We start from the raw sequence: 23,696 nt of genomic DNA, 5'->3' as shown, positions 1-23,696 counted from the left end.
ATTATATGCCAAAATAGTCATTGATTTGCTTTAATGATTGCTTGAAAAACTTTGGAAACAAGTTAATTAATCAGGCATGGATAAATGTAATTTACATATCTAAGTAAAATTTGTTCTTAGCTCTAATAAGTTTGTCTTTGTTTGTATAGGCTAAAGGAAGTCATATCACATTGTAAACCAGGTTCACATTGTGTTTTTAGTGGGTTAAGACAAGTTTTTGGGCATTAATTTTTTTTTATTTTTTTTTACAGAAATTAAATTGGTGACAGATCTAGGTCAAGTGTTTGTTAGCAATGTTAGCATAGCATCTTCCATTATGAACTAAAGAGGCTAACTACATAACTATATGAAATAAAATGTTTTATAACATAATTACATAAGAAACAAACACAACACCCTGCTGTGAGCTTATCTCACAGCACAAAGCTGACAGTCCACCTTAAAACACAGTGGTCACGGTTGCATTCTGCTACCTGTAGAAATCTTAGTTTTAGATATAAATGGTCAGTAAGGATTAAGCCTAGTGCTGTACTACACAGAATCCTGAATAGAAATTCTCCATCAAAAGGAACATAGTCCTGGACTAGGCCTAATCCCTGTCCAGGAAGCTGATCCAATGTTATTAGATAAGATAATCCTTTATTAGTCCCACAGTGGGGAAATTCTCAAAGAAGAGACGTTTGGAAGTGGTCAGAGGCGAACAGTGGGAGTATTACCTGAAAGCTTAGCGAGGAGACAGCGCAGAACTGCAATTTTGCATGTAATTTGGAAATCATGGTCCTAGATCCTGGAGGAAGAGTGGAGAGGTACAGAATCCAAAGAGGTCTGAAGCCCAGTGTGAAGTTCCCATAGTTTTCTGCATAATTTGATATACTGGCTTTCTGATTTTCATCATATATATACACACATACACACACAATTTTATATATATATATATATATATATATATATATATATATATATATATATATATATATATATATATATATACACACACACACACACACACACACACACACACACACACACACACACACATACAGACACACATATATTATATATATAAGAGAAATCACTTTCATAACCAAAAACGGCTTTAATCGTTTAAAGCATCAAAATATGTTGCAAACATAAAAATTTCACTCCAATCTTTTTTCCTCACATAAAATAACTCAAAAACTAAAAAAATGTTTCAGAAACAAAAGAGGAGCTCTGAAGAAAAGAAATCCAAAAATTTGCTTGGATAGGTGAAACACACCATCCTTAACCCCCCCCCCCCCCCCTCTTGTGTTGTGTATCTCTGTTAAAGGCTAAATCCTTCCAACATTCACATTTCTACATACATGTCCATAATGAGAGAGCACAACAACAGGGAACTAAATCCAATAAGCTGAGCTTTCAAATGAAAACAGGGGGCTTTAGAGAATAAGAACACACACACACACACACACAAAGCAACACCTACATGGGTGCACATCTTTTAAATAAATGCCTTTTCTTTTAACTCTAAACAATGTCTTTCAAACGTCAACCAATGGCTAACCAAAACCGATCACTGGTAACACTTAAAATAAAAACTGTCACTGACCACAAACTTTGGCACTCATTTTCTTTTCAAGTGGTCAACATGACACTAAAAAAACAGACTGGGCGAGCGGCGGAAAGGGAGGAGAGGCTTGGTCTTTTTCCACGTCTTCTGAATATCCTCAGCCTCAGACATTCCTATCAGGCATTTCGTAGCTAAACACTTAAGTCACCAAAGGCCCACAGCAGCACTGTGACCGACCTTGGACTTCACAGACGTCTCCGGCTGAGACAAGGCTCATCCTGGAGAAATTCACCAGTAGCATGGTGTAGGAGTCACTTTTTCAGACCAATTCTGGAGTTTGTCCTTCAAGCGCCAATCAGGAATGGCCAAAACGGTCACGAACGTGCCACGGTTGCGCCAAAGCTAGCACATGGAAGTGACAAACATCAGCCATTTTTCTCCTTGATTAACAAATTGTCACTGTCGTAACACAGGCTTGCATCTCCAAAACTTGGAAAAGAAAGCCATTTGTAAAGGGAACCCTGAGTCTAAGCCTTAATATAGTGTCCAATAGAGTCGCAATATGTCGTAGAAAACAAGCAGAATTCTTCAGTTAGTCTTAAAAATAATTTTTTTTTGGTTGCAGTATGAAAAGGTTGCTCTCCATTAGCATTTCCAGCTCTGGAGTATGACATCACCCAAGACTAACACTGAGTGCAATGCAACCAAATGACATCACCAATACCACTGGTGACCTACTAGTGGAGGAATTGCGTCCATTTGCCATGCGATTTTCCTCTCTCTAATAAACTGATAATTTCCATTTAGTATAAATGTCATATTTCAATAGTATTGATTATGTACACTATTGTAAGGCTTATATGTCTTAACATCTGGAGTTTCCCTTCATTTGTAAGGCAAGGTAAGATAATGGAAGTTACTGCTAATCTATCTTAACCATTTCAAGCATTCTTATTCAGCAATACTGAACCATTACTATTACCAGTACTCCATTCACTGTTACATCCTTACATAGTATAAAGCTGGTGTTTTCTAAAGGTAGTATGAAAGTCTGATCTGACAGTGACAAAAAGCTCATATCTATGGGCCTAAATAGAGCTGATCTTTTTACTTAAAAATAATGTATGTAATTTCACAGTGATCTGATACTACTGTTCTTCTGACATAGCTTATTTTAAGCATTGGACATCTTAAAGCTATTTGTTTTCCATGTTCGCCCTCTAATTCTTTGTTCACCAAGCTCCCTACTGCACTCTAGTGGTGGCCTATAATCTATAAGGCCAATCAGGAGAATTTCACTGCTAAAAAAAAAATAATAATCTGCATAATTCAACTGCTATGAATATGTGGACAAAGTCATTCAGAGTGGTTTGGAGTGAAACGCTGCATTTGAAAGAAATTCACAGAGTCAGAATAGTTCACAGTAGTGGTGATGGGAACCAGAGATGTGAAACAATCCATGCCTCTAAAGGTAAATGATTATGACTAGACAGTTTTTTCTAAGGAGGCTTTGGCCTAAAGCATGTGGTTTTAAAATACATGCAGACCCCTATATATTACACCCCCTTCCCCATATTTCCCACTATTTTGCCATTATCAGCATTATCCACGTTATATAAAACTCATAAAACACACGTTTAATGCTTATTTAGAATACTAAACAAATTAAGTCATTAAGATGACCATATCTGTGGTGTACACATGGCAGCCCCTGGTTCATATACCCAGAACTGTGAAGAACTTAAGAGTTGCTAAATGTCTCTACAATTAACTATTTCACACTGAACCACTCTGCACAGCTTTGTTTACTGCTCAATAAACATAAATGCATAGATATACAGGGTCTCTCAAAAGTAAGAAAACTGTTTGGCAGACAGTGATCCAATTTTAGACTCAAGGAAACATGGCCTAACAGGTACCACTTCAGCCATAGCTTGTGTCTAAAAGTAGATCACCATCAGCCAAACGGTTTCATATTTACATGGATGTTTCCTTACTTTGGAGACACCCTGTACACTGATCAGCCATAACATTAGCATCACATTGTTTGTACACTCGTTGTGCATTATATCAGTAATTACAGTCTGTAGTCCACTTCTGCTTCTATGTGTACTAAGGTCAGGACCCCACAGGACCATCCCAGAGCAGGTATTATTTGGGTGGTGGGTCATTCTTAGTGGTGGCGTGTGTTGTTCTGGCACGATTGGATCAGACACTGCAGTGCTGCTGGAGTTCTTAAACATCTCTGGTCCACTGCTAGACCAGAACAGTCCACCGACCAGAAATACCCAGCCAACAGCATCCTTTACATCTACAAGGTGGACCAACAAGTCTAATAGAGTGGCCAGTGAGTAGACATAGTGGTTAAAAAACACTCCAGCAGCACTGCTGTGTCTGATCCACTCATAGCAGAACAACAAATACCACCACCTTGTCAGTGTCACTGAGGTGCTAAGAAAGACCAACCACCCTAATCATAGCTGCTCTGTGGTGGTCCTGTGGGGTCCTGAGCATTGAAGAACAGGGTAAAAGGAGGTTAACAAAGTACGCAGAGAAACAGATGGACTAGAGCCTGGAATTACAACTATACAACTATAACTACACAGTGCTCCTATATGGTAAGTTGATGTAATAGACAATAAGTGTAGAGACAAGGAGGTGGTGTTAGTGTTATGTATGACTGGTGTACGCAAAAAACCTTTAAGCAGCAATCTGTGTCTAATATTGAAAATATAAATATATGTTTGATTCCCACAGATTGCACCTGTGTAAATATTAGAATAAGAACTTATCAAGTCATTATCTGCAATATCATAAAGGACCACAGCCAACACTTGCAGGCATTCATGTGTGGTTCTAATAAGAACCTTCCATGTAAGCATGCAGGTGTTTTTAAATATGGCTCCAGAGCGCATGTAGTGGTGTTGAATGCAGGCCAATGTTAGCACAGTCACAAAAACTGGCCTGCCAGTTTTAGCGATTCCTGATTGGTGCTTAAATTATAAACATTTAAATGAAAACTGTAGTCCCCATCAATCGTAAACTGGTCAGATAGCTCTAGTCCGAGTCCTGGAAGCTGGTGGTGAGTGTAGGAGCACATGGGGAGGAGTTCCATGCCGAGGAAGGATGTCAGTCACGCTCCTATTTCTTCTTCAGCGTCTCCAGGTAGCCGATGAATCTCCGCAGGTTAATTTTGATGTTGTCCAGAACGCAGAGCTGATCTGGGCTGTGCCTCGCTCGTCCTTCCTTACGGATCTGTCACACATACAGAATAAAAAAAGTGTGAGTATGCATTTGATAATGCTAGTAATTCTTTGCACAAGAATTGCCAGAAACAGCGATTGGTCGAGTGAGCTCATCTTAGGGGTTGCACAGCCTAGTGGACTTGTCTGCTCTGACACTTTAAGCTCGTTGACTAGTTTATAGATCACGTGATTGACACCAACAACAAAGGCACCGCAGCGAGGACAACAGTTAAGGATAAGGTTACATGTGTGAAAATCCTTGAAACTTGTACGACTGTCAGTTGCAAAACACGCAAATCCACAACCTGTTGTTACTGTGTCAAAGAACACCCAAATTTAGTCAGTTTAAAAAATCATCGTATTTGTTTTAGGAATGTTTTAGTGAAATGTGGGTCATGATTCTTTTCTGTTTCAGAGAGTTGTATTCTTCCCGGCAGGGTGAAGAACAGAGGGCTGTGTTGGCTGTCTTCACCAGTAAGGCTGAGTGAGCCACATAGCTGGAACGAAAGAGCTGGAATGTGTGAGCCAACCATCTAGAAGTAGTGGCCGTGAGCTGTAACATAGTAGATAAGCAGTTAAGCTGATGATGACTGATGGCGATGGACCACCATTTGATGTCTTGAGTTCTCTTCCGAGAACCCCCTACTCCTCAATATGTAGAATATAAATACATTGTTGCTGTCTGACAAAAACCTTGAATCTCCAAAATGGCAATTTTACAGAAGAAATACCTTCTTTACTTTCAGTGGAAGTCAATGTAAAAAGATTTTGGAGCATTTCTATTGGTCCATTATTCATGTATCTAGCAGTTGGCCCTTACATTCCATCAAAAAATCCATCAAAACACCAAAAATGGAAATTGTTTTTTGGCCAACTGCAACAATATAGGAGAATATTATACTGTTAATACACATTTTGGCTTGTAGTAAAGCATTCCCTTCTCCTGATGTTTTATGATGTCATCGGCGTTTAGTTCATCACTGTCAACTTACATCACTCATTTAAAGTAAAATAAAATGTTTTAATATTAATAACCGCCTTAGGGCCTGTTTACACCTGGCATTAACATGTATTTTGTATCTGGATTAGGGCTGGACAATATGATAATATTTTATCGTATTGTGATGCATTTTGTTATCGTGATATGATTTTCTAAGCATATGGAGGATACTGTTAATGCTTAATAAACACTAACCAGCTGCAGGTTTCCTGTAATTAGACTGGTTTAATTAGATGAAGAGCAGCAGATGTTAAATAAAAATCACTTTATTCAGTACAGGAATGTCTCTGAATAGTGGTTTATAAGAATCTGTCTGATGTTTTTAGTTTGTAATTTCATGTACCGTGATAAATATCATTTATCTTGAGAAAGTATTTAAATATCGTGATATTGTATTTTTACCATATCGCCCAGCCCTAATCTGGATCTTCTTTGACCGATTCTGTTTAAACTTGTCATTACAATGCGTCCCCAGTCTGACCAGATAAGATCAGATTACACTTTCCTACATAAAAAGCACACCAGCGGGTTTCTTATTAAAATTGTTCTGCTCCGGGAGACTGAACAGTTTAAAGGAACAGAGGGTCTACAATGCCATGGAAAGATAAATAGGTCTAGCATTTCCTTAAAGTCTCCATCAGAAAAGGTGACAGACTATAAACTGCAAGGGTACAAACTCTGCATGAGCATGAGTGCACAAACACAAACACACACACACACACACACACACACACACACACACACACACACACACACACACAAGAGAAGGAGTGTGCGAGGTAGACAGAGCCAAAAGGAGAGAAATGCCAAGATCCACAGTAATAATTACAGATGCATTTCCGCCCGCCTGACAGAATCCAATCACAGAAAACGCATTCTGGTTACATTTGTATTTCAAATGCGGTTTGAGCGATCAGATTGGAATCCGAACACAATGTGTCCAGTAGGTGTTTACACCTGGCTTTGTATGCAGACACATGAAACCGGTACATGTTTAAATCACCATAATCGCATGTTAATGACAGGTGTAAACAGGCTCCAAGAATCATGTTGATGGTACACTGACTTCTCTGTGAAAATGCTGTTACTGCACTATGTAACTTTGATGAAGAACTGAGTAATAGTTCATAATAGAGTCAGAATTGTGAAAAATCCTATGATATTTCTCAGCATCATCAGTCCACATGCTTCTTTCACTTCAGATGTCGTTTTTTTGTATCTCTCAGCTCATCAACAAATACATATTTAGTCAACAAAACTGTCAACTGTCAACAAAAGAAAGTGACCAAGTGAAACTCCACCAAATGTAGGGGGAAAAAATACCAATTGTCATATAATGCAGCTTTAACCAAACATTTGTGCTTTCTCTCGGACTGAGAAGTCACATTTAGCCTGCAAGACATCATCAGTTATTCACATGTTCTAATACTAACTAATTCACTGGTGTCTGAAATTGCAACAAATACATTGTCCATCAATTGGTGTGTAAAGGCCTTTTGGGAAGTTTAATCTTTAAAAGTTTCACCATGATCCCATTTATTTCTTTTGGTGTTATTTATTATGAATTTTCTAATAAACATTTAAAGTAACGTTTTAAAGTGAAGGCAGTTAAACTGACATCACAGCGTACCTTGGCTTTGAAGACGGGCTGCAAGGCTTTGAGAGCTGAGAGCAGATTGATGTTCTGTGCTGCGCTCTCTGCCTCATCTCCGTCAGCAAACACATCAAACAGAGCGTCCAGGGCCTCTCCACACACCACCAGGTCAGAGTCCTTTGAGGCTACATTCAATAACGCATTCCCTATCAGCTGGAAGAAGAACGTTACAAAATAATGAATAATCGTTTTTTTTGGTAATTTGCATACATGCACAACATTACCATAGGTCTACAAAACAGGTGGGTCATCCGTCTGATATCTGATATTATTACCTGCAGTGTGTCAGCAGAGCCTTTCTCTTTGGCCAGCGTGCTTCCTGTAATGCCCATAATGGCCAGAGCGTTTACTCTCACACTGACTAGATCACACCTTGTTGCTGCCTCACACATACTCATCAGCTGCTGGGGGCTCATACACTGGACAGCAAAGAGACACATGCAAAGTTACAGCATATGAATTACGCACCAATATATGCTACTCTTCAATAATAAATCCTGTTAAGATTAATAAATGTTTTGAATGTGCTTGTTCTGTGCACCTCCATAGGTTTCAAACAATTACCATGAATCAGAGAATCCGAAAAAAGTGTACAGAATGATGAAGAGAGCTATAGATAGATGTCTGGCATTTTTGGGGAGTTTTAAGAATTCAACACAGGGTTAAAAAAAACTCTTTACAGTTCATCTTATATTTGGATAATTGCCCCTCAGGACGCTTCACCTTAAACAGAAGCTTTTGGTAGTCGCTCAGTCCACGGTTTTTAAAAACTTGACACTCAAGTTCCAGCTGCCTCCAGTCTATGGAGGGACTCTGCCCTGGTGGCTTTTGGGTTGTTCCTGACCAATTTCCTCTCAGCTGAGGGTGACAGTTTGGTTCTTCTCCCAGACCTGGGCAAAGTGGCTACACCTCCCAATAACTCACAACTGAACTGGAGATCTTGGAATCTGCAGTTGTTTAAAAATGGCTCCAAGAGACATTCCTGACATTCCCTTTTTATGTGAGCACAGAGAGGCTACCAGCTGTCGTCAATCATGACCACTAACAGGAAGTCGAGAGGCTTTGGCCGTGGCAGGTTGACAAAAATTCTGACTTTTAGAGGCACTGTATTAATAATCCGAGTGGGTGTCTGTTTATTTTTGCCTGTGTTGATTTCAGTAGAACACCAAAAATTGTAAAAGATGTATTGTGTGTTGTACACTAATTCTGCACCAGAAAATAAATCCCTGAAAGGCCAACACTGCCACAGCTTTCATGTCTGTGATGAGTGTATGTACTTCTAACCACAATACCTTTATATACTCTGATATATCTGCATGAACAGTGTGTGTTCTAACCTGAGGGATTTTTTTGGAGGCCATGATTTGGAGCAGAGAGCGCATGGCACTGGTCACTGCCTCCAAGAACTCCTCATCCTTCAGGACTTCTGCAACATAAAAAAAAAAACTAAAAACAAGTCTCCTTTTAACTCATTCACCCATCAACCAACTAATCAACTAACCTTTGAGATCTGTCTTCAATTCAATGTAGCATCAATGTAATTACAACACCGTTATGTAAGTAGATGCACACTATCCATCTCTACATGTAATACATACATAAAAAAATGAAGTGAGAGAGCGAGAAAGAGAGAGAGAGAGACTTGTTCTACAGTTCTTGGTGGTTTCTAACCTTCTGAACTGAAGACCAAAGAGGAGAGATGTTGAGCAACGGTCTGCAGCCCCGCAGCACCACCCAGACACTCAGAATCCATCGCAGACAGAATGTTATTGAGACACGTTAACGCCCGGCACTGAACCCGCTGCATTCTGGGAACATAAAGAAGTGCTTAGACATGTTTGCTGTCTAAATGAAACTCTTCTTCCTTAAACTAACCTAGAAACATATTTTAAGAATTGAGGATGCAAATGTATGTCAATTAGAAAGTAATCATTAAAGAAGTAATTAATCATTAAGAAATGATACTTTTTGATAAGGCATCTCCATGCTGGATCTTTGTTGCAGATGTCAAGAGAAACATGGCTGGGAAACTCTGCCTTCTTCAGGACCTGAAGGATGAGTATAATGAGGGGAAAAATGAATAAATAACAAACTAATGTATTACATTTTTTTAAGCAACTTTGTCTGATTTTTTTTTTTTTTTAGAATTTTTTTGAATCATTTTGATAAAGTACCTCAAGACCTCAAAATCCACCAGTTAGTCTATTGTATTCTTGATTGTCAGTGCATTTATTGACGCATTTTATTTATTTGTAATAATTATATGCAACATTTCATCCTTTTCACGAAACTTTCAACATTGTCCAATAAATATGTTATAATAATTTTACAGGTGAGAGAACATGGAAGAGAGGGCAAGAGTGTGATCAATGTAACGAAAGATGGCCCAATACAGTGTGTGAATATAGTGTGGCATATGTAATATGGGGCAGTGGTGGCTCAACAGTTAGAGCGCCGGGCTGTCGATAACAAGGTTGTGGGTTCGATTCCCGGGCTTGGCAAGCTGCCACTGTTGGGCCCTTGAGCAAGGCCCTTTACCCTCTCTGCTCCCCGGGCGCTGGACTTGGCTGCCCACCGCTCTGGGTATGTGTGTACTCACTGGCCCTAGTTCACTAGTGTGTGCGTGTTCACTACCACAGATGGGTTAAATGCGGAGGACACATTTATGAGGACACAAATACGTGCACCTTTACCTTTACCTATTAGTCTGTTGAGCAATACAGCGTTTATGCAGGGCTGTGTAACGAAGCAAGGTGTGTGTGAATGTGTTACCTGCTGGGGTACACTGTGGTTGAGCAGTATTGTGTGTAGCTCAGCAGAAAGGCAGAGAGGTGAGAGCAGGCTGGTGTTACCGTCAGAGCCGTCAGCACACATCTCACCCTCATCGCTGCTCGACATCTCCTCCCATTCATCATCAGAAGGCTCTGCGCACGCACACACACACACCAACACTGACTTCACTTCATCACTCACTACAGGTCATTCGCCTTGGATGCATCCCCAGTCCACCTTTCAAGGCACATATCATTTCCAATCACACTTCAGTAAAGACACTATGGATATGGGTTGATGGATGTATTGTTTGGTCCATAATACTGGTCAATTTTGAGGTCCTGCAGAATTACTGGTATCAGTAAGACTCCTGCTAACAGCAATATTTCCTGGCTTGTTTGTTTAGACTGGAAGAAACACAAATGAATGGAGAGTAGAGATCCAGCATCGGGTGTTCTCAGCATAAAGTGCTGGACTGGATATTGCAAAAATCACAGTCTGAAAGAGCACACACTCACACTGTGTGAGACCATATCACCTTTGTAGTACTTTTTTCTGACAGTCTACTTTATGATTCTCATCTTAAAGCAACATTATGTAGCATCTGTACCTTTAAATAACAGCGTGAAAATCATTTTGCTCCTTGTAACAGACTGTAATAGAGGGAACAGCATAGCTCTGTCATTGCCACTCAAGTCAAATTTGAGTAAATCCTCTAATTCTACTGGGTGTGTGTCTCTCAGCTGGTCAACAAATGCACAAATAGCTGTCCATAATACATCTCAAAATCAAGGTTTGTATTAACTGCAGTGCTATAAAACAGAATTACACCTCCCAACTGTAGGGGGGAGCGAGAATTCAAATGCCAATACCAATTCTCGCATAATGCTGCTTTAAATAAATTGATTCAATAAAAGAAAAAAAAAAGGCTTGTTTAAAGCAGCATTATGCAAGAATTGGTATTGGTATTTCTTGCTCCTGGGCTCCCCAAGTGAAATTCATGATTTGAGCCACCACTAAAGAAAACGCTTTACACGTGCGTTTTACAATCTGAGAGATATAGTACCGGCATCTGAAGATGTGAAGAAGCATAAAGACTGATGCAATGCAGTAATCTTACAGTACTTTATAGCAAGTAGCAAAAGCTTGTAAACAAATTTTTTACAAATTTAACTAATTATAACATGACCAGGATTATACATTTTACATTTACATTTGTATATAATATCTTCTTTTCCTGATTACAGATGGTACAATAATAATAACAATAACAAAACTAATTAAATGAAAAAAAAATAAACCTGTTAATCTTTAATTTTTTAATTATATTAACAGGTTTTAGCTCTTTGAAATAAGTGCTCATATCAGCCAGGCTTTAAAAGATAAGCGCATGAGATCATTGCTATCCTCATACAAACCCTCTCAGCAACACAGAAAAAAAAAGAACCAACAGACAGACACACACACGCATGCATGCACGTACCATCTGAACAGCACATGTTGACAATGATCTCTAGTGATGTTTGCTGCGCTGTCAGCAGGGCTATGGCCTCCCTCAACTCCAGTCTGTCCCTCTAGACACACACACACACAGTGAGAGAGAATACAAGGATCAGTAACATTAGCTGACAGGTCAGCTAAGGGGTGCCCAACTGTGGTCTGAAGGACCAGAGTCCAGCACAGTTCGGTGCTCTCCCTGCTCAAACACCCCTGAATCAACTCATACCAACTCAAACAACTGAAGTCCAAGGGTTACATTTTTAACCCCAATCTTCATCCCAATTATTAGTCATAGCCAATTCCCACCCACTAGCCAGGACTGTTCCTGTGCCTTGTTGCCACCAGTCCTGTGATGGTCAAAGCTAGTATGTGCACTGGCCGCGTTTTTTTAATTTATTTATTTTTTATACTAACGCAACTTCACTGGACAGCTGGAGGAGAACACTCCCTTCCAGTTCTGCTGCCCACACAGACTAGCATCACACAGAGTAATCGGGGGAGAGGGAGGGTCATTTCTTGAACATCACCTGTGATCATACCAGGGATCGCCTGATAATGGGGCCAATGTTTAGACGGCTACTCAGGAGCCCCCAAGTCTATGTTCAGTAGGTTCAGAATAACCACAAATAAATAAATGAAACAATAAAAACAACACAATGTTATGCTATTAAGTATTTTTATGGCTTGCCACAACCTACATGCCACACGTAAATAAAAATCTGCACTCACAACTGGTTATTTCCAGGTGAAACCAGTGAAAAGGGGGATCATTTTCATTCAAATATTACTAAATTTATTGATGCGCTCACAGAACAAATGGGCTGAGGAGATCTAAATATAGAACAATTAATTGTCATTACGTTATTATTTTTATTCCATAACCTCACTGAGCACTACATATGTAGGGCAATGCACGCTGCCTAGAACATCACCTGTATTGAGTAAAAGTGGACAGAAAGCTTTGTGAGGAGTGTTATTTCACTCCACAAAATGTTTGATGGGTCTCAGGGCAAATAAGCAAATCAAGGCATCCCACTCAGATCCTCAACAAGTCCTGTATTTCGTATTTTACATGATAGAGAGAGAGGGAGACAGCGAGGCCCTCTAACTACTTAATAGACAATATCCTGTTTAATGTGACAAAATGTCAGCAGTCTGTATATGTGCCCCTCAGAATGTCAAAATACTGTAAAAGAGGAGGACAAACTCAAAGATAGTCCAAGGACTATGTAATTTATGACACCCCAAAGCCAGAGGAAACTGGTTAGCATGTATGCATTTGTATAATGGCCCCCAGTAACACTTGTTATTAGAAGCATTTTGGTTTTCAGGCTATGTACACCTTTAAAAGACAAAACTAAATAGACAGACAGTGAAATGAGGATCATTTTGGAGCATTTCTATTGGTCCATTCATCAATAAATTAAAGTCTATTAAAACAAAATAAAAAAACAACTAAGCCAAGACACTAAGCTAAGCCCATTAAGCCTATGGGAACACAGGGTTATCCTGGAGGCAGGTGTGACAGGATAGGGTTTAGAGGGTAAAACAAGTGTCTGGTCGTCCTCTGGCTTTTGGATGTCATTATGTGTTAGGCCAGAAATGCAGTAGCTTGCCGCCCTGGGGCTGAAGAGGCCATTGGTGAGACTGAGATAAAGGGGGCAGGGGGTATGTTGGGATAAAGAGCCAGCCTAACAGGGAGAACGGGGGCTGCGACTGTCCTTATTTTACTTCACACATTAAACAAGCTCAAACACACCCACGCATGCACATAGATACCTTTGAGGTATGCTGAGCAAAAAACGAGAATGAGAAGTTAAATCCATGCGATCCATGCACTCATATTTCCAGATTTCTTTTATTGAGGTACACTATTTTATAAATGTTTTCAATATTTATCTAAATATCACACCAATCTGGTGGCTGATACATGTATGAAATGACTTACAATTGAGTTATAATAGAAACACAATTCTAAAAACCAAAAAAATGACCAATAAAACCAAACTTTTGAACAGCAGTCTAAACAAATTCTTTAAAAATGTAAAAGTGTCAATACTCACAGGCAGAAAATCCGAGATATCTCTATCAATCTTCGCACGTTTCCTGTTCCTTTTCCCTCCGTTCATCTTCACTTCTCCGTCTCCCTCCTCCATTTCCTCCTCCTCCTCCCCCACAGCTCCCCCTCCTGGTGCAGGCTGCTCCTCAGTAAGTGCTGAAGCCTGCTCTGCTGTGCTCTTGCTGGCTAGTCGTTTCACCTGGGCCTGCCACAGCTCAGGGATCAGCACTCCAGTGTCCAGACTGAGGCAGTGGGCCAGAGTGGCCACCACTGCAGTCAGGGCCTCCGCCTGACGTGTGGAGGACAAGCAGCCCTTCAGGTTCCACACTGATCCTGGGAAAATAGAGGGAGAACCAGTAAGGGCCAAACTTCCTAAAAGCATCTTAGGGTACAGATCATCTAACCAGTAGCTCAGGCGAGAAAGCCACTTTACACACAGTCTCATGTTAAATGGACTGGACTACATTTTATTGGAAAACCTGCCACTGTGTCCAGGAGACATGGCTACAGCATGGCATTCTTAGCAGGTTTCACACAGTGCTCTAAAATGCTGTGATTGGCCTGTTGCCCCATCCCATCAGCTTGAAAAGGACTGTGAGGCCCACATTGACAGAGGACATTTCTAAAACCTAATGAGAAGTCCAGAGTTGTCATTTTGTGACATCAAAATTAGTTTTATGCAATAACATCATTAATTACAGAATTTTTTACATAATGAACTACAGTTATAGTTCCCTCGAGAAGAATGAGAGTGACTAAGCAAAAGATGAGATGGTCTATGGTCTATGAGATGACCAGAGTTTCATCTTATTTCTTGACAATTACTTCTAGATGTATTCAACAATTAAAAACATGGTTACTTTGGTGGCAGATAAATTTTTTAGGTGATCAAAAGTAATTTAAAGTAAAAAAACACTTATAATTTGGCTAAATACTCCTAACTACACTATATCGGTGACCAGCTGATATCACCAAACTGTTGCTTTTTTCTTCTCAGCTTCATAACAGCTTGTTTTTTTCCTAAAGCCAATGAAGCCTATGGTCTTTATGTTGTTTTATCCTTTGTAACAACAAATGCAATCTTCACAGGTAAAGCTCAGGGCTCAAACAAAGACTAGATATTGTAAAACACACTTAGATGTACATAACAGGAAATAAGAGCTAAAATGTATCTACTCATCTTTTGATGTCAAACTAAGGCCGAGCATTACTGTCCTCAAATTCCCTCTCGTTTACAATAAATGAACATTATTTTATTAAACGATATAACGATCTTTGGTATAAGGTGCTTGAGACGTTCAGCCGTGTGACGAGGGCAGTACATGAACTCACACAGTTAGGAAAGTATGAACAGTAGGGTTGTAAAATGTAAATGTATTACAGTATAAGATTCTGGTGGTTTCACAGTACATTTCTGTTTTTTCATTTATGCATTAATTTCATAGGCATAGCAGGGATATCTGGTTATGGCTTATTCTATTATCAAGAACACAAATAATATTATAAAGATTTAATTTAGTCATGTATGAAATGAAGGCTCTGAGTACTAGAGGGTTAATGTTGCCCCATAAAATGACAATATAAGAAGTAATCAGTTTGACTGAAGCAACTGCAAAATGGAAACCATTAAGTATTTTCACTGCTAATACACATTTAAAACTGAACTATTTCACATTTTAATGTGCAAGGCAAAACTAAACAATAATCAAATAAATCTGTCATTACTGCAGTCTTTTACATACATCTTTTCAGTGCGTATGCATGAGCGTACAGAGAGTCAAAGAGCACCATTTGTGTGCGATGGGGCGGCTGGATGAGAGCTCACTCTTCTGACCACAATCGCAAGCTAGTTTACAGTGGCAGTGGGTTAATCACCTCTGTAATCGTGAGTTCACTGAGTAGCAAGCACGTTTACTTTAACTCAGGCAGGCGTGAAAACAGTCCTGGGTCTTCAGAGAGCGTGTGCTCTAGCCTAAGCTAAGAGGTTGGGCTGTCTGTGATGTGTCTAATCTCATTCTGTGCATTTTGTGTTGCATACAGATATTACGGTGTGTAAAAAATGCAGACAGTAGATATTTTAAATGGAATTAACAGAATAAAATAATAGTAATAATAACAAAAACAACCACAATGGGCCAGAGTACATTGATTAGAGGTTCTGAATGTTGTTTTTTTTATTAATTGCCCAGGCCTATGTTAAACCCAAGTATCTTGCCTTTCCAATGCTTACGGAGGAGGCTGTGTGTTAACTTTATTTTTTCTGTAATGACAAGGGTATGCTTCTTATCATTTATTTATTTATTTATTTATTACATGTATTTCTATACACGACATATGAAGCCATCTAACAGTCTTATCTGTCTCTGTACCTGCAGCCAGTGTGCGCAGGAGAACGTGTTCCATGCTGGACTGTGTGGAGAGCAGTAAATTTTCCAGAGCTGCCAATACTGCCCCGTTCACACTTCCTGTCAGCTCAGAGTTGTCCTCGGTCACTGTGTGTAGGCAGTGAGCTGCACACAGACAAAAAAAAAAAAAAAAGAATTTAGTCAGTCAGAGGACACACATTCACAGGTATGGGCAGTCACAGTGGACAGACGGCCAAAGCGAAGGATGTCTCCATATTTGTGTAGTGTATTTTTTCCCCCACATGATTCTAGTGGCCACTGGTGTGTTTGGGTACACAGCACGGCGGGGAGAGCAGAATGTACATAAACTGCACTACTGATTCAGATCATCAACATTACCATTCTGATATACTGAGTGTGTATGTGTGCGTCACCTGCTGATAAAGCGAGCTGGATGTTGTGTGGGTGTCTCTCCAAGCATGGCAGCAGAGCATCCATAAGTCCGGCTCTATTAAATACAGATACTGCTGTACTGCTGCTTTCACTACAAACACACACACACAAAGACATGATTAAAGAAATAATATGATGATATACATCTCAACACTCATCAATATGACACATACACTGATACAAAAAAATGGATTAGATTAATTAATGAATAAGATGTGTTACATTATAGCTGTCCTTTAGCAGATGTAAAAATCTGAAATAGCTGGTGTTAGGGTTGTAAGACTGTGTGCAATATACTAACAGTGCTTACTGTCCCTCAAAGCCATTGTTGATGCTCAATGGCATAGTAGACTGACAGACATGTTCCAAAAAGAAAGAGGTACTTCTGAGATGTTCCTCGGTTCTGTACCCTGCTTCCGCACAGCAGGTAACAAGGTAATTCCAAATTTTCTTTCATTTTCTTTATATGTCATTTTTGCCTGCTAATGGTTTTGTAGTTGATACAATGGTATTAAATCTGTACAAGTAAACATTTCCTTGTTGTCATTATGCAACGGAAATGAATCAAGGGTACACGAGATGTGTGTATACCAGAGGTTCCAGAGCAAGTTCACAGCCTCATTTGCCACATCCTCCACTGTGTGCTTCTGTTCCTTTTTCCCCGGGCTGGAATTTGGCTGGAACCCTCCACAGCACTGCAGGCATGAGGGGTAATCACCCATTAAACACTGAAATAACTCACATACAATAGTGGTCCAATAGGTCCACCGAAGCAGTGAGAAAAGTCAATCATTGTTAAAGCAGCATTATGTGAGAACTGCCATTTTTGCTCTTGGGCTCCCCCTACAGTCAAGGAAGATCCTTCACTTTTACAGCACTGCTATAAGTACAAATCATGCTATGAGCTCCCCCTCATGGACAGCTGTACACGTGCGCGTGAAAGAATTAAGTGGGCCGAGGCGGTACGAGTAATCTTGCAGGGTTTCACACAAATATGATGCAGGTTACTCAGCACTACGCAGTTCTCACAAGCAGCCTCGTGCAGCTCCACCAAGTTACACAGTGTAGCGGAAGCATTCTGGCCCAGTATGGCAATGACAGAGATGCCATTCAGCCTATTACAAGTCAATGTACAATCAAAATGAATTTGAAGCTGCTATTATAAGGAGAATTTACTGCATACTGTTCCTTTAAGCATTAGGCTGCTGTTTACAATTACCAAATATAGTCAAATCAATAAATGCAAAAAATTAGACATTACTGGTATGAAAGTATGTTTAATCAGTGATCTGACCACAGAGTACACAGTCCTACAGGTTGGCCCCTGGCGTGTGTACTCAAAAACAGCAGGTGCTCTCACCTCTTTCAGCAGGGCAATTAGAGGAGTGAGGACATCCTGTCGCACCATATCCTCACACACATCTGGGCCTCCACAAGCACTCAGGTTTCTGTGAAACGCACACATTACTCTTCTCATTTGCCTTTTTAATATGCATTACTAATGGGCAGGCACAGACCTCCCTTTAAAATGATAACTGTCAATATACCTTGATATAACAACTTTCCTGCTTCATTAAAGTGTATTGCTTTTTTTGGCAATATTTATTTTCTAATGAATTTAAATGAATTAAAACAGAATGCAAATTTCCCAAATGTACATAAAAACGTTGGATGGAAAACTTAATATGTCTTACACAATATTGACAGAAAAAAGCTATTTACTTCTCAAACAAGTTTCAAACATATAGAAAAAGTTACGCTCGCTTACGAAATTACAGCATGAATAAATGAATTTAATAATTTGTGTATTAGTTATGCAAAGAAACTTTAGATGGCGTAGGCTACGGTGATTAAAAGAGCGGAATGAAAACAATAAGAAGCAATAAGGAGAGCTTTAACTCTGTCTTTGCTTTTAGCAGAATCATCTTTACAGCTGTTTGCAATCGTTTTATGGCTGCGCTCTTTATAGTTCAGCTCGCCAGGCAGAATCTCCATACCAACCATCCGACATTCCCCATATGTCGCCTCTGCAAGCACACCAGACAATTCTAGGAGAGCGGTGCGGAGCCATTTGTCAGACCAGCTTTGGAAAGCTGTGTCATTATCAGATCATTCATAGGGCCAGATGCTTCTCCAATCACTATACGTGCCAACTGATAAGAGAGCCATGTGACTTGCAGCTTGTTATATTATAGTGTTTTTTGCAAAAGATACTCTTTGCATTTTGGTTTTAGGGATATTCTAACTTCTCCACCTTTTTATTTGGGATTTTTTTCATAAGCAACATTGGAAAAAAAACTTGGTGGATGGAAAGTCCCTGTTGTTTAAGCAAAGCACTAAAAAAGTTACTCAAGTACTCACATCATCCCCTTGTGGAACATCTTGCTAAACGTGAGAGTGTAAGCGAGCAAGTCACAAGTCAAGTACGCGAGGTGCTTCAAATCTAGCTCTCATTAACAACGTGCCTTACCTGAGTGCCCCTGTAGCAGTCTCTCGAACTGCTAGGCTGCTGTCCAGCAGTAGTGGTCCAAGCCTCCTCACTGCATCTCTCTGCAAGAAGCTGGGAATGGCCTGGCTCTGCTGCACAACACGTGAGATACTCGCACATGCATACTCACGCATGTCTGCACAGGGACTCTGCAACTGAGAGAACAATACCAACAGGCAGGCAGTCAGATAGACAGGCAGGCAGACAGACCTATGAACAGTGAGCCACTCAGTCAGACCATATGACATTGACAAAGATCAGATCAGATTAATATCAGATGATATCCAGCATTACGTCTTAGAATCAGATCGGGAGGCACTCAGTCAGTCTTTTAGACAGAAGGACAAACAGTCAGTGAAACAGACAGTCCATCACTTGACCAGACAGACAGAGAAAAGAGACATCACTGATAGTGATCTGAACTTACTTTACGGGTATACAGCCTGTAATCCCTCCACATTAACTGGACAAAAGTTTTGGGACACCAAAAGTCCACTCTGCTTTTGTCAGAGTAACACTCTCTACTGTCCAGGCAAGGCCTTACTATAAGATTTCAGATCATTACTGTGATCATTTGCTTGCATTCAGCTACAAGTGTGTTAGTGAGGTCAGGATGTTGAATGATCGCCACTCCACCTCATCCCCAACTCATCCTAAAACTACTGGATGGAGCACCAACCATCATTCCAGAGAACACAGTTCCTCTGCTCCACAGCTCAGTGCTGGGGGGCTTTTTATACCCCTCTAGCCCTCACCTGGCATTAGGCATGGATCTACCAATAGGTTCATGTCTATTTGCAACACTTCTCTACAGGGATTAGACAAGCTGTGAGAGTGCATTTGCACATCTGTGTCAGTAATGGGTGCAACTGTAAAGCAGCGGAATGCATTCACTAGAATTAGGGGTGTCCACAAATATTTGGACATATATACAGATCATACAGTTTAGAGTCTAATGATGTCAAAAGATAGGATGTGGCAAAAAAAAAGGAGACTGTGACATAGCTACATATTTACAAGATACAGTCAACCAACACGAGCTTAGACAGACTAGCTAGCACCCATCTCCCTCCGGTGCAGTAGCCTCGTTAGCTAGCTAGCTAGCTCTGCCAGCTCCGACACCCTAAAACGACTAACGAAAACGGCCCAGATCAGAATTACGGGCTCTTAATCATCGTGTGGCGTTAGGATGATATTTCACGCAAGTCAGAAGAGAATGACATGAGCGCTGCTGCTGTTATTAAAGCGAGCCGGTGAGTTAGCATTAGCGCTGAGCTCTGCTAGCCGGCTAGCTAGCTAGCTACCTTCTCCAGTAACTCCACAGCCGGAGATTCAACATCCTCCTCTTCCTCCACCTCGTCTTTAACAGCGGACACGGAGAGCCCGTCAGCCGTGAACTGTGGCCGTTTGAACCTGGTGTTCTTGGTCTTTCCCATCGTTTACAGTGTTTTTACAGTGTTTGTGAGGAAACGTGACTGACTGAGCTGACTGCTTTCACTGCCATGTGGAACTTAGCCGTCTGCCCACAGCCATAGCAACGAGCCCTGAAGCCGTAAAGCCACGCAGCACTGTCGCACGTCGTCGCAAGGCAGAACTCCAGCGGCCCGAGAGTACACCCGTGTGGCACTACACCGCGTTGCAGTCTTTCTCAGAGGGAGGACGAGCTGTCTGAGCCACCAGTCCCCAAGGAAGGACACAGGGAGGAACAGACAGCAGGAAAACATGGCAGTGGCTGCTGATCTGTTTCCCTGATCTCACAGTCTACTGTTTTAGTCATCAAAACATACGCAGGGGACATCCGATCTTACTGCAAGTAAGCTACAAAAAACACACGAGAGCCCATCTCTAATTCCTAACAGAATTAAAGTGAATCCTCCCCCGGGTTGGCAAGGTCCAGCACGTCCTCAGAAGTCCCCCTCAAGGTATTTTTCACCCTAAAACATGTAACCGAGGAGCCGTTTTTGTTGCACAATTGAATCTGAAAAGGCCCATGTCATGAAAAAAACATATTCGTAATCTTTTTGCAATAAAATAGTTTTATTGTGACACATAAAAAAAAAACAAAAAAAAAAAACTACTGGTCTACTGGTCTGAGCTGGTCATTGATGGATGGTGATCAAAACAGCTGGTCTTCCAGATGACAACAAAGGGTATGTTTTTTTCATTTGTGTTCGATTATTTGATTTGCTGCTGTAAAAACTGACTTTCCCCATGGGATAAATGAAGTGACCTACCTACCTACCTACCTACCTACCTACCTATCTATCCATCCATCCATCCATCCATCCATCTATCTATCTATCTTGTTTAGCAAAACCAGCTTGACCAACTTCAGTCATACAGTCACACATAGGGACACTAAGCAGAAAAGATATTTTATTAAATAAAATCATAATATCATGTTCTTTTTGTGATATTTCTGGTGTTTCTATCCATTTTCTAAGCCGTTTACAGATATCTTAAAGACACAGTGTCAGAAAGAGCTTCTTGAATTTGAAGGTCAGAAGTGAGGCCGGAAAACAGTCAAAAGTAATTGGGTGTTTTCGCTACATGAACCCCATACAAACACGTGGGTGGAAAATACATAGGTAAGTGTACTATAATAGTATAGATGATCTGTACTCCAGTATCATAGTATTGTTTGCTATGCTGAGTGAAACCTCAACGAACCATCTGAATGCTTCTATGGCTCTTTGCCTAGCAAAACCTTTTTGCAAAGATGGGGCAAACCCTTTGGACATGGTTCTTTATAGCACCACAGATGACCCACTGTAATAATCAGTTAAAGAACCCTCTTTTTAGTGGCTTACGGTGCATGTAAACTTTGCTGCACTCTCAGCAAAATTGTGATATTAATTATTTCAGTCATTTATGGCTTTCGTTTAGTGGCCTGTTGAAAATGAGGACAGAACAGCTTTCTGCTTTTGCCAGCTGGAGAGGACATCTGACCCCTGACCCCACCACCTCCTGTTAGTGCAGTTAGGAGACCTATCTCTGCACTGTGTGTGTTAACTCGGCCCAATGATTGTCCAGGGACAGAACTTGAGAGCAGGTCAGGGACCACACTTCACCACAAATCCATGTTTCAAAATCACCCACACACGCCACGCGAACGCTGCCATGCGTGGTGAGGGAGCCTTAGGAGGAGTATAAAGTAAACTCTGAGACATTAAACTTCATCAGGGAGGATTTCAACATTAGATGCATCATAAAAACTTTGAGGGAGACACATGCACACATACACACACACACACACTGAACCAGTAGATCTCTGTCTCTGAACCAACAGCTCTAGAGTCTCTGAACTCACTTCCACCCAGCAGTCAGTACAGTACAGTAAGTAAGACCTGCACAGCTCCATCTCCACCCCAGTATGTCTATATGGTATGTATATCATGTGAAGCTCACACAGTGTCATGTCATTTGGGGTGTTTTGAGGAATACTCCCATGAATGCTGAAGCATTGCATTTACACTATAGAAATGTGCTGAAAGAGCACTGTATATATACCATCAATATACAATCATTTAAAGAAGAAGACTAAAACAACAGGCTTTTGTGTGGCTTTAGAGCCATTATATAATTTTATAATGTTATTTTAGTCAATATTATCATATGCAATGTAGAGTGAAGTACCATAAGCTAGACACCAGAATGTATTCCATGATTTTAATGCAAATATTTATGCTATATTAATATTTATGAGAGAAGAGAGAAAGGTAGCTTAAAGGTAAACTAGCTAACGGAAAGCCTGTTGCATACCAGATGCACCATTACATCATTATAACCCTTGCTTATAATGGAGTTACAAACAGGTGGACAGGTGTTAGCATAAACACTCTGACTGGTCTTCAGTACAGTGTAATGTGTCATATTCCTCCCATAATCCCATAGTTCTGGTTCTGCCAAAATGGGATAGCCTTTGCTCCACTGACACACTGATTGAGCCTTTGGAGCCAAACACCCTGTTACCGATTTTTGGATTTGTCCCTCCTTGGACAACTGCAGGATGAGTAGCACCCCACAAGCCCAAGTTTTTAAACATTTAATGCTGACGTCTGCACATATTGTTGTCACACACCAACCTCCCACAGCGCTTTGGAAAATCGTTCATTTCCGATGTATGGCTTAGGCCGTAGTTCTCAGGATCAAAGGTCTCTGCAATGCACAATGAGCACAATAGCACCTCTCACCAGTAGATGGCAACATTGACTCACATTGGAGGCCTCCAGTGCAACTTTTGGAAACTTTGCTGAACATTTTCACACTAATTCTGAGCGTGTTTGTCGAGTAAAACAGTTTCAGGGTGATGAAATACACGCGCTGGTTCAAATATTCATCAGTGCTGGAGCACGCAGAGGCTTGGAGTTTAAAGTATTTCTGAAAGGCCGCTTGAGTCATAGACCACCCCATCTCACTGAAGCTCTGCTGGATCGCGCCTCTGCTTGTACGTGCACCTGAACTGCCTGCTTTTCTACAAAGTACAATTCTCCTCCGGTACAAAAACCCCGAAGACTTCTGGCTTCTCATTCTAATCATCACAAGGCTGAACCTACAGAGTTCCTACACAGCTCAGCTTATGGTTCCTACCAGACTATAAACCTGTAGTTCCATAGCAAACAACTGCAAGC

General features: G+C 40.6%; 1 protein-coding gene across 3 annotated transcripts; it reads right to left on the bottom strand.

Annotated features, from left to right (window-relative positions):
• Positions 1-1,168: 1,168 nt before the first annotated feature.
• On the bottom strand, positions 1,169-20,576 carry heatr3 (HEAT repeat containing 3). Of its 3 annotated transcripts, none has more exons than XM_072671589.1 (15): positions 20,370-20,576; positions 19,048-19,220; positions 17,938-18,025; positions 17,169-17,272; positions 16,559-16,668; positions 16,149-16,289; positions 13,784-14,112; positions 11,704-11,794; positions 10,221-10,372; positions 9,414-9,496; positions 9,120-9,256; positions 8,786-8,874; positions 7,724-7,867; positions 7,425-7,601; positions 1,169-4,804 (listed from the first exon to the last, which is right to left on the bottom strand). In XM_072671589.1, the coding sequence occupies exons 1-15, from the start codon at positions 20,499-20,501 to the stop codon at positions 4,691-4,693; spliced, it is 2,064 nt and encodes a 687-aa protein (XP_072527690.1). In that variant the 5' UTR covers positions 20,502-20,576; the 3' UTR covers positions 1,169-4,690. The 3 variants fall into 3 exon arrangements, with proteins under 3 accessions (XP_072527690.1, XP_072527691.1, XP_072527692.1); XM_072671590.1 differs by having other exon boundaries at positions 8,786-8,871; XM_072671591.1 differs by lacking the exon at positions 20,370-20,576 and adding an exon at positions 19,493-20,022.
• Positions 20,577-23,696: the final 3,120 nt, after the last annotated feature.

Source organism: Salminus brasiliensis, chromosome 25 (genome assembly GCF_030463535.1).
Source record: "Salminus brasiliensis chromosome 25, fSalBra1.hap2, whole genome shotgun sequence".
Taxonomy (NCBI): Eukaryota; Metazoa; Chordata; class Actinopteri; order Characiformes; family Bryconidae; genus Salminus; species Salminus brasiliensis.
The sequence above is the reverse complement of the archived record's forward strand: the minus strand, read 5'-3'. Positions and strand labels throughout refer to the sequence as shown.